The sequence below is a fragment of the Magnolia sinica genome, chromosome 6 (genome assembly GCF_029962835.1).
Source record: "Magnolia sinica isolate HGM2019 chromosome 6, MsV1, whole genome shotgun sequence".
Taxonomy (NCBI): domain Eukaryota; kingdom Viridiplantae; phylum Streptophyta; class Magnoliopsida; order Magnoliales; family Magnoliaceae; genus Magnolia; species Magnolia sinica.
The window spans coordinates 8,539,983-8,551,128 of record NC_080578.1 but is presented as its reverse complement, the minus strand read 5'-3'; the positions used below and the strand labels follow the sequence as shown (position 1 = coordinate 8,551,128).

The following is an 11,146-nucleotide window of genomic DNA, read 5'->3' as shown; positions in this document are numbered from 1 at the left end:
CATGATGGGCTCTGATAATTCACCGGTTGGATGGTGCATACGTATCAAGGTGCCCCCACATAGGCAGTAGTGCATAAGTAGATGAATAGCTTTCACAACAGGTGAAAAACCATTTTCATGCAGATGAATAACTTGGAGAATAATCCCCTTCTACAGGGAATTGTAGAGAAACCCTCCCGACAATGGATTTTATATCGGTGAAAATAACCGGTGAAATAGGGCCAAGAGGTGGATAGTTCGCCCCAACTCCAACCCAACTGGGGTCCACCATGAGTGATGTAAAAATTACAATGAACCCACGAACTAGTGGGCCCCACCGTCAGATGGTTATGCCCAAGGGCTTTTCTTTTCCAATTTCAGTTGTCCATTTCAGCCTGCTGTGAGATAGGCCGTACGATCGACCGGTTGGTGCGGTTTTGGCACACGACCCGTCCATTTTTGGTGGTCCACCGGCATAAAGATCACTAGGGCAGCGTCCGTGTAGCGTGAAAAGCCGGAATATGGTCGAGCCATCTCTCCACAGTACTCATGGCAGGGTGTTACATTCATCCGGGCCGTCCGTCTAGCGGGACCTATCATGAACGATCTATTTTTCATGATACACGGTCATATTTTTCGGGTACCAGGATTTTGTGGGCCCACATCACTGTGCATCCGATCCATACTGTCCATTTCATGTACCCCTCGATGTTAGGTTGTGGGACCAAAAATCCACTCGAATGGAAACTCTGTTGGGCCACACCACGTGGAGAAGTTGTGATGAGACAACTAAGCAACAAAACATTCTCCACTATCTTTGGGTCCCACCTTGTTGTGTATATGTCATCTAATCCATTCATCAGATGCGCCCACCTAGGACGAAGGCACATACAAAAAATCAAGCAATTACAAAACTCATGTGGGCTATACTTTGTGAATTTAGAGGTCATATGCTGGGCCCCACCATGATGTATGTGTTTCATCCTTGCCATTCATCCATTTTTACAAATCATTTTAGGGCTGTATCCAAAAAAATGAGAGGTATATAAATCGTAGACCACAATATAGGAAAACAATAGTGATTGGATATTCACCATTAAAATCCTCCCAAGGCCCACTGTATTGTTTATTTGACATCCAATCCGTCGATTAGGTCATAAAGACCGAGATGAAGTGAGAAAACAAAGATCAGCTTGATCCAAAACTTTTATATTCCCCAAAACATTTTTAATGGTCGACACTCATTCAACATTGTATCCTGTAATTTGGGCTACTTGAGATTGGATTATACCTCATTTTTTTTATCTCACAACCTAAAATGATATAGAAACATAGTTGGACGGCATGGATGAAACACATAGAGCACTGTGGGGCCCACAGAGCACCCACCACCAGCCATTGGTGGGTGTCAAGGGAGTAGCCAATCCGTTTCCCATGTGAGTAGGGTTGTACATCGAGCCGAGTTGAGTCAAGGTGGGCCAAGCTTGGCTTGACTCGTCCATGCTATACTTGAGTTTGAGCTCGCCCTCGAGCTCAACATTGAAACTTAGCTTGTTTACCAAAGCTTTCGAGTCGAGTCGAATTGAGTTTACCTCAGTAGGGTAAGGGAAAGTAAAAGAAGGAATGGGGACAGGTGATATGGTTTTTTAATAAAAACTTTTAAGTTTTAACGTTTTTCTTTTAAAAAAAAAAACTAATATATATATATTACATTTAATATTAATATAATATATATTATTAAAATATATTACTCTAGCTCGAGCTCAAGCTTCGAGTCGAGTTGAGTTGAAATACATAATGGTCGAACTTGGCTTAAACTCAACTCAAGCTTTAGTAAACAAGCTTGACTCGCCTTGAGTCAGCCTTTTAAGCCGAGTCAAACCGAGCTGAGTCGAGCCGAGTCAAGCGTGCTTTTCGAGCTAGCTTGACTCGTGCATAGCCCTACATGTGAGCGCACCTCTTTTTAAAAACCAACACCGACTTGGTAAGAAGGATTACGGAGTCGTGATGAGCTCACAGTGAATGTGTGGTGCAAAAAAATAAATAAAATAGATGAGACAATTACAACCGTTGGATCAGTGGCCCATGAGTAATTAGTCCGAAAGAAGACAACAATTATCGTAATTGTAAACCGAGATGAGCTGAAAGCTTTTCTGTATTTGATACGACCCAAAGCAGTTGAATACATAGAGATTACAGCCATATATATAAGAAAAATAATAAAATCAGAATCTTTTACTTATGGAAAGGAACCATATAAGGTCTATAGTTATACAAGGTATGTGAGTTTATCTAACAATAATAACATCATGGATGGAATGAATAGAATCAACAAATACAGAATTTTTTCTTGGAGCCATGCTCCATCCATGGATCATACAAAACTACTGCATCACAGAAATATGGGCCCACTTGCCCAAAATATACACATTAGTACACTATTCACATTTGATTTCAGAAATGTGGGCCTATATAATCCCACGTCTGACAATCCAAATTATTAGGCTAGCTTTTAGGTCCACTGATCAGATGAAAGCGGATTGGATGGTGTACCACACACCAGCAATATAGCTGGTGTGGGTACGTGTCGTTCGAAGACGAGCGCTGACGCTCCTCGAGCTCCGACTTGTACGAACAGTTCAAAGGAGATCAAAGTTAAATGGCCCCCAAAATGATGTATTTATTATATCCACACCGTTCATCCATTTTTCAAGATAATATTAGAGCATTATTGGAAAAATAAATCATATCCAAAGCTCAACTGGACGACACCACAAATAGCAGCGGGGATAATGATTTTCACCGTTAAAATATTCATAGGGCCTCGTAACGTTTATTTTCCATCCAATCTGTTCATAAGATCACAAATATATAGATGAAGAAGAAAAAAAATATCATATTGATACAAAACTTATGTGACCCCGGAAGGGTTTCAATGCTAGACGTTCAATCCCCCACTGCTTTTTGCACTGTGGTCCACTTGATCTTTAAATCTGTCTTATTTTTCGGTTGAAACCTTAATATGAGCTTGCCAAATGGATGGACGGTTTGGATATATCACATACCTGATGATGGAACCCACGGAACTTGCTGACGTCAATACATAAGCTAGACTGGCGTGTGGTACACCAGCCAATCCGCTTCCTGATCAGACGGATAAGATGAGAGTCTGCCAGCTTTGTCCGTATTGTTGATTCCCTCCAGAAAAGACCAAGTTGACTTAATAAATAATTGAATAGAAAATAAAAAGAAAAAGAAAATAGTATGCCAGCATGTACAAGATCCAGGCCACACATCTACGGCCCATAATTTCAGCCGTCTAGATCACCAGACCAGCGGCCCCACCTTCACCTACTGAAGGCTCAGGTATACTTTCCACATCCTCGGTCGAGGATCAAATAATTCCTAGGTGACAAATATCGCCACGGTTTTGAAAATTTCTCCATATTTTCGAGAAATTTTGATCAAACGATACTGTCGTGATATTTTCAAAATCTCGGTAGTTTTTATTCTTCCGTATTTTATCGTGAACTTATCACGAATGTATAAAAAATTTGTTTAGCCGTTAAAATAAATCATTTTATACCTACATTTTGAAAATTTTAACATCATTATTAATTTGTAATTGATATTTTTAGATATTTCATTTTCACGAGACTTTCCCGAGATTTTTCACTGCGATCCCAACAATACAGTGGCCTGCTCCGGCAAAATCCATGTGATTTTGCATTCGAGCATTTGAGCTCTGGCTCAGTAAAACTCGACTTTAGTTGACCAGTTCAGCTTTGTCTTTCTCATCCCAATTGTTGCAATCGTGAATGTCAGATTTTCTTCTATTCATTCGGGAAAGTGCATTCGTAAATGTCAGATTTTCTTTTATTCATTCGAGAAAGTGCATATGTAACACCCGTAATTTTTCTTTAATGGTGGATATTTGATCCCACTGTTCCCTATGATGTGGCTCACTTAAGCATTGGATTGCCCTCATTTTTGGGCCCTCGCCTTAACTTGACCCGACAAGACTGATGAACAGTGTGGATTTGTCACATCATTCCTGTATTCTCTAAAAAAAAAGCTTCTTTTGCAGTGACGTGCAATAGTATGTCACCTCTCCCCGCTCCCTATTGGACTCTCTCTCTTCCTTCTCCTTCGGCAAAACTGGTGGGTCGTACACCCACCTCGATTCAAACTGCTTGCTTCTTTCTCCATCATTCTCACATTACAACATCCAGGCTATTCAAAATTCATTGAGATTATCCTCAACACCATAAAATACTCCAAGAAAATCATGTTGATAGCTTGTGATGTGTGAAACTTTTAAACCAAGAACCCACTGGCAAAAATCCACTGGACCTCCATTGCCATGCACTTACAAGCTTTCATACACTAATCTACATCGTCCATCAACCTCGGAATGAAGAAAAACTCACTGGTTGCAAATTCGTTATTGACGACCCTTGTCTTCTTTACGACACCAAAAATCAGTCATTCCATCAACAAGAGAAAAAGGATCGAGAGAGTAACATTGAGAGAGATCAGAGAATAGAAAAAAAGAGTTATAAAAAGGAAGAAAAGAGAAAGATAAAAGGAAGAAAGAGAAACATGCAATTTCATCGAATTAACTCAGCGAGTCAACCCGATGACCCGCTGGTCCGATCATCCTAGCTGATTCTAGATTCCGACTTCGAGCCATTTATCAGCTAAGTTTCTATCTCTATCTTTTGATTTTATATGTTAGAGTAGCCTTGATTTGAATCGACTCACCGAGTCAACTCGGTGATTTAATGTGTTATATTTTTTATATTTTAAATATTAGATAATTAGAAACTCTAGTGTATGTCTTAATAAATCAGCATGTATGATTTGTATAGGGACGCAATCGTTTTACGTTGAAAACATTTACCGAGTGATATAAGTTTAAATGCGTCAAATTGAGTTCATGAGATATCAACTCAAACCATCCACATGTAGAATCCATCATCACATCAAATCTATCACTCTAATAGCTGGTAGGTGATCTTCCCTGTTGAAAATTTTAGGTTAATATATAGATTGATTTGATTATTTGTTATGTGTTCAATTTATTTGATTATTATCATTAGTTGCAGATTATTTTATTTGATTCTTAATTGCATAGTATAAATGTAATTTATTTGAGTTATTAATTGATTTCAATTAATTATCGTTATGTGCTCAAATTGCAATTAATTCCTTATTATTACATGATGAATAATGTATTTGAATTTATGGGTGCTCTGCCCTAAAAGGATCATTATATTTTTATGGGGTGCTCTGCCCAGGGTCATTCCCGAAAAGATCGGCATGGTACGGGTGCTCTGCCCAGGGTCATTTCCGAAAGGATCAGCACGGGTGCTCTACCCTGGGCAATTCCTTAAAACGATCAACACATATGGGCACTCTGCCCTGGGTATTTACCCTAAAAGTTTATTCACCTAGTGCTTAGCCGAGGGTCATTCCCTAAAAGGATCAATACACACGGGTGTTCTGTCCTGTATTGAACTAAAAATGATTTTAGATTACTGCATTGTCTTATTTTGTTGTTATGAAAAAAATAAATTATTATTGTTGTAATGTGAAATAACGATTCAATACTCGTAATTAATCATATTTATATTATTGAGTTTTATTTGTGTTAACGTAGAATTTTCAATTTTGAGAAGGATGTGACCCTACGATCTGTCGCGTTTACACCTGTATAGATTATTTTGCAGGGTTTATATATGAAGAATCAGTTGGGCAAGATTGAAAACTTTTTCCCTTATTTATTTAGAAGTTAATTAAAGATCAATATATGTTGTTATTAATTATTTTTGAATGTTAATGTAACTAAATATTCAATGATTGATTTGTGGATGTTATTTAATGATAATTATTTTGACCCATCTTATTTGCTCTGATTGCCTTGAAAATGCATGAAAATAATGTGCGTTGCGATGTATATTTTGTTTAAGTATAACTCACAGTCTTCGAATTCAGGTTCGGGCCTGGCCAACTCGAGTACCGAATTTCGGGGCGTGACAGCATACTTTTGGAGTATAACGGTGGGGATTTAACGTTAACGGTTGAAAACTTTTTAGAGGCTATAAATGTTTTTTTTATTAAGCTGATATTTGTGGCTTCTCTTTATCTACATCTGTGTGAACTTATCAACAAGTTGGATGGTAAATAAACATTATAGTGGGCCTTAAGAAGTTTTTTAATGGTAGATGTTCAATCTATACAATTTTTGTATCCTATGATGTGGTTTACCTATGATTTGGATTTGCCTCATTTTTAGGCTCGTGCTCTAAAATAAGATTGCAAAATGGATGGACAACATGGATACAACATATACATCATCATGTAGCCAACTAGCTGGCCGGTGTTGGGCCAGTAGCTAAACCTCGTCCATGATACGCTGCATCAGGCAATTGGCCAAATTATGAAACATGGCTGCTGGACCATTAAACATGAGGAGGCTTTTATACTCTGTCAGAGGGTGATGGATGATACGCACGTACTTAGAAATTGCATACATGGCATGTAAGTACATCAAATTAAATTATCCAATTATGATTCCGAGTTTAGATGTGTCATGAACCAAAAGTTCGCTATTATGATTACTTGACTACCAGATTAGACGGTTAAAATTGAAAGTACCAATAATCCACCAAATGTCCACGGATAAAGGTTAGGATTATTCAACTAATCTGATTTCAAGACTGTGAACTAGAGATAGTGGATTCATCAGTTTAGTCCGTTTAACTTAGGTAATGTACATCACGTGTAAAATTTCTGAGTGGTTGCGTATTGAGCATCATATGCAGCCGGAGTATAAAATAAGTCGTGGGGGGTTGTGCGACGTATGGGTGTACACGAACCGAGCTAGCTCGGTTAGCTCACTCAACTTGTCTTGAAAAAGCTTCATTTGACTCGATTCGAAGCTGAGTTCAAGCTAAGTCGAGCTGATTTTTTGAGCTTGAAAATGAGTTTGAGCTGAATCCGAGCAGGCCCAGCTTGACTCAACTCGGATCGAATCTAACTCGAATTGAACTTGGATTGAGCCAGTTCGGTGACTTGGTTACTTTGCCATTGATGTTGCTCATTAAGTGTTTGATAAAATGACTCAACGAAGCATGGCGGGTGGCAAGGAAGGCATATGCAGATTTTTCTTGATTTTTATATTGCTTAGAAGGTGTTTGATAAATTACCTATAAAACTATTACATTTGTTTCATATACAGAGGAATTTTGAAGGTGCAGTGTGAACTCGCCTGAGCTGCTGAACGAACCAAGCCGAGGTTGACAGTTAGGCTCGAGGACCAAGCCGAGCAAAGCATAGCTGAGGCTATCCAGTGGCTGAGCCGAGTCAAGCTGAGGCTACTCGCTTCAACTGGCGATACACCCCTAGCGTGACGATAGCGCACCAAGCCTCGATGCACACAGATCTCCCACCTTCCAACAACGGTGGGTGTGGAATCTCAGCATGCATTTCAAAATGTTCTTTTGAAAATACATTTTGGAATGCCTATGGATTCATGCTAGTAATGACAGCATGTATGCACCAAATCTAAGTCAATCAACGATCCAGGCCATATATCTGTGGGCCCAAACATGGATCGCTTTCAGATGGCAATCCTACCCATCGCCATGCATGCCTGTAAAGTGAACAAATGGACGGATGGGAGCATTCCATTTTCACGTGGTAGCCGAGGAAATGCGTGTTGGACCTAGTGGGTGGTCTGGATCTATCACTGAACTGTCAAGTGTAGGTGAACCTCATGGTGCTCTCAATCGTAGGACTTATCAATTCTCAATCGTAATTATTATTTAAATTAAATTCAATTAATTAAATCATTTAATGACTTACTATGTAATGTCATTGTGCGTATGTGGCGGCTAGGGTAGCTATCATGTGGGGGCCACGGGATAAGATCATCCAATGATCTGAACCGTCAATGATTTAGGTACAGCCATAAATAAGCTATGGTCCTATAATCGAGCTTCAGTTATGATCCTGACCTTTGGTTTTTTTGGAGCTGAAATTAAGCGGTTGAAAATTTTCTCTTCGATGTTCTAACTGCTAATTTCACCGACACAAAGTGATAGTCAGAATCATTGTGGTCGGTCCACTTGACAAGTGGGCCACAGTTTAAGGAACAAACGTACGTGAACGATGGAGGTTTTCTAACCCATCCGTCCTTCTCTTTCTATCACGGCCCACTGATGAGTGGACCCGCTTTATTTCCAGGAGAAAAATCTATCCGATTAGACCCGCGTAAAGAACAGCTTGGATATTGCACCTGTCTGCCATTCTAGCCGCGCCTAGATGATGTGCCTTCAACGCGCGTGTTCTCAACAAACCTCATATAACGCAGACGCGGTTTGGCTAGTGACGCTGGCTGCGGCTAGTGGTCGGTGCTGTGTTGACCCCGCCATGATGTATGTATTTTATCCACGCCGTCCATTCATTTTGAAATATAATTTTAGTGCTTAATTACAAAAATGAGCTAGATATAAATCACAGGTGGACCACACCATGGAAAAAAAATTAGCCCCAAGAAGTTTTTAATGGTAGGCGTTCAATCAACACTGTGCGGTCCACTTGAGCCTTGAATAAACCTCATTTTTGGGCTCATATCATAAAATGACCTGAAAAGAATGGGTGGACGGCATGGATGAAACACACACATCATGGTGTGGCCCACAGAGCACTGACCATTAGCCATTGGCTAGTTGCAGGGGGGCTGTATCGTCACCCACTGTGGCCCACATGGCGAGATGGTCGGATGATTTGTACCGTCCATTTTCTCGTTACCACGATGAATAATCCTCTAAAAAAAAAGGAATCCAATAACCAGGCTTCAGTGATTATCCTAACCTTTGATTTTTAAAGCTGAGTAAAAGCCATTGTAAATTTTCTTCCGTACTTGCAAAATCACGGCGGTTTCAATTATCCGTTCATCACAAGTTCCATCCGTGGGCCCGTAAATACTGACGGTTCAGATCATCTGCCCAATCAGCATGCAGTCCCAGTGAGACGCGACACATGCTAGATCATATATCACGACATAAAAAAGAAATAAGGAAGCCGAGCCTTGTATGCTAATCAGCTTTCTCCCAGCCGTGGCTACAAGACGGAGGATGGGAGGATGCCAGCCATCCAAAGAGACAAGAGGGTCCCCACCCGCCGCAGCCTCCTCCCCACTTGCCATCCTCACGTTTTCAAGTGGGCCCCATCTCATTCCTTAACCCATGGTCAACTCTCCTTAACCAGGGTTAACCCAATCCACACCATTTCTAGACAAACAAACAATATAATTAAAACCATCTCTGCCGTACTCCAAATATCAAATCAAATACATAGACACCCACGTACTTTTTTAATATTACCTTTTGCCCCCTCTCTCCGTCTCTCGTCTCCTCCTTTTCTCTGTGTGCTCGATCCTCGTTTTCTATTCGTTCGAGCGTCGGACTCCCCCACAGCCATCTTTTTCTCTTCCCTTTTCTTTAATAAAACTATTTTAAATTCATTTTTTAAATTTATTTTTCTTTTTTATGTTGGAATGGCGGGTCTGGACTTAGGCCCGACATCAAGGTACCTGCACCATCTCCACCTTCCAGAACTTCACCTGCAGCGCCATCACCAACCCGATTCAGACGACGATCACAACAGGGGCCAGTTCGAAGGCGACGGTGGGGATGAAAGCAGTCAGGGTCTGGAGCTCGGCTCGGGTAGCGCTGGGCTGGGAGACGTTGTGGGCAGACGCCCCCGTGGCAGGCCACCTGGATCGAAGAACAAACCGAAGCCGCCGGTTATCATAACGAGGGAGAGCGCCAACACGCTCCGGGCCCACATCTTGGAAGTCGCCAACGGCTGCGATGTGTTTGATTGTATATCGACCTATGCTCGCAGGCGGCAGCGTGGGATCTGTATCTTGAGTGGGAGCGGCATCGTGACGGATGTCAGTCTGCGGCAGCCCGCATCGGCTGGCGCCATAGTCACGCTGCACGGGCGGTTCGAGATCCTGTCGCTGACTGGGTCGTTCCTGCCGCCGCCTGCACCCCCAGGCGCGACGAGCTTGACTGTTTTCCTTGCCGGCGGGCAGGGGCAGGTTGTGGGCGGGAGCGTCGTCGGGGCGCTGATCGCTGCGGGGCCTGTAATCGTGATCGCTGCGTCCTTCACCAACGTGGCCTACGAACGGCTGCCGCTGGACGAGGAGGAGCCGCTGCAGATACAGCCGTCAGCGTCACAGCAGATGTCGAGTGGGGGGATGACGAGCTCCTTCCCTGACCCGTCGGCGACGCTGCCCTTCTTCAATTTGCCGTTGAACATGCCGAATTGCCAGCTGCCGGTAGATTGGGCGGGGAACGCAATGGTGGGAAGGCCTCCTTTCTGAGTGATGGCTGAGATCTGTTTTTGATTGAGAAACATCTACGGTGAAAGGATCGTGGCGATGAGAATTCAGATGAGATTGAAGTCCATTGCATCCCAATAATCGCCGCCGATGGATCGGAAAGGTCAGCTTACTCAAGGATTGTATACAATTAGCTCTCTCTCTCTCTCTCTCTCTCTCTCTCTCTCTCTCTCTCTCTCTCTCTCTCCCCTTGTGATTGAATTTGCTCAGGTAATGTTTCTTGATGTTCTTCATGGACTTCACTTTCTCTTCTTCTCAGTTTTTCTTTTTCTTTTTTCTTTTTTACTTTTCATAAGCAAAGGGTTTGAGTGTTAGGTCTATGAGCTTTCTCTGCTGGGGTTGTTGATTACATGCATCACTTTCATCACTGACACTACCACAAATTCTACTTCATGTGGTAAGATTTGTTGATATTATAAGTCCACAGCTGCCTTCGATACGTAGGATTTCTCATATCAATGATGTGCTTTTTCTTTGATGGGACTTTTCATAGGAAAGATCTTCCAAGATTTAGGGCGATTGGTTTTTGTTTTTGGCATTGTTTAGATAGGAACAAAAAATGAACTGAAAATAGAATCTAGGGTTCTTTTGTAGGATTTGCTGCAACTTGAATTTCTACTAATTGGGTTTTGCTGTTTTTCTTCTTCTAAGATTTTTGATGCAACTTGAATTTCTACAAATTGGGTTTTGCTGTTTTTCTTCTTCTTCTTCTTCTTCTTCTTCTTCTAACATGATGCAACTTGAATTTCT

General features: G+C 41.5%; 1 protein-coding gene across 1 annotated transcript; it reads left to right on the top strand.

Moving 5' to 3' along the window:
• The first annotated feature begins 9,348 nt into the window (after positions 1-9,348).
• On the top strand, positions 9,349-10,716 carry LOC131248180 (AT-hook motif nuclear-localized protein 23-like). Its single transcript, XM_058248284.1, has one exon. It carries the CDS (start codon positions 9,545-9,547, stop codon positions 10,376-10,378), a length of 834 nt encoding a protein of 277 aa, XP_058104267.1. The 5' UTR covers positions 9,349-9,544; the 3' UTR covers positions 10,379-10,716.
• The last annotated feature ends 430 nt before the right edge of the window (positions 10,717-11,146 follow it).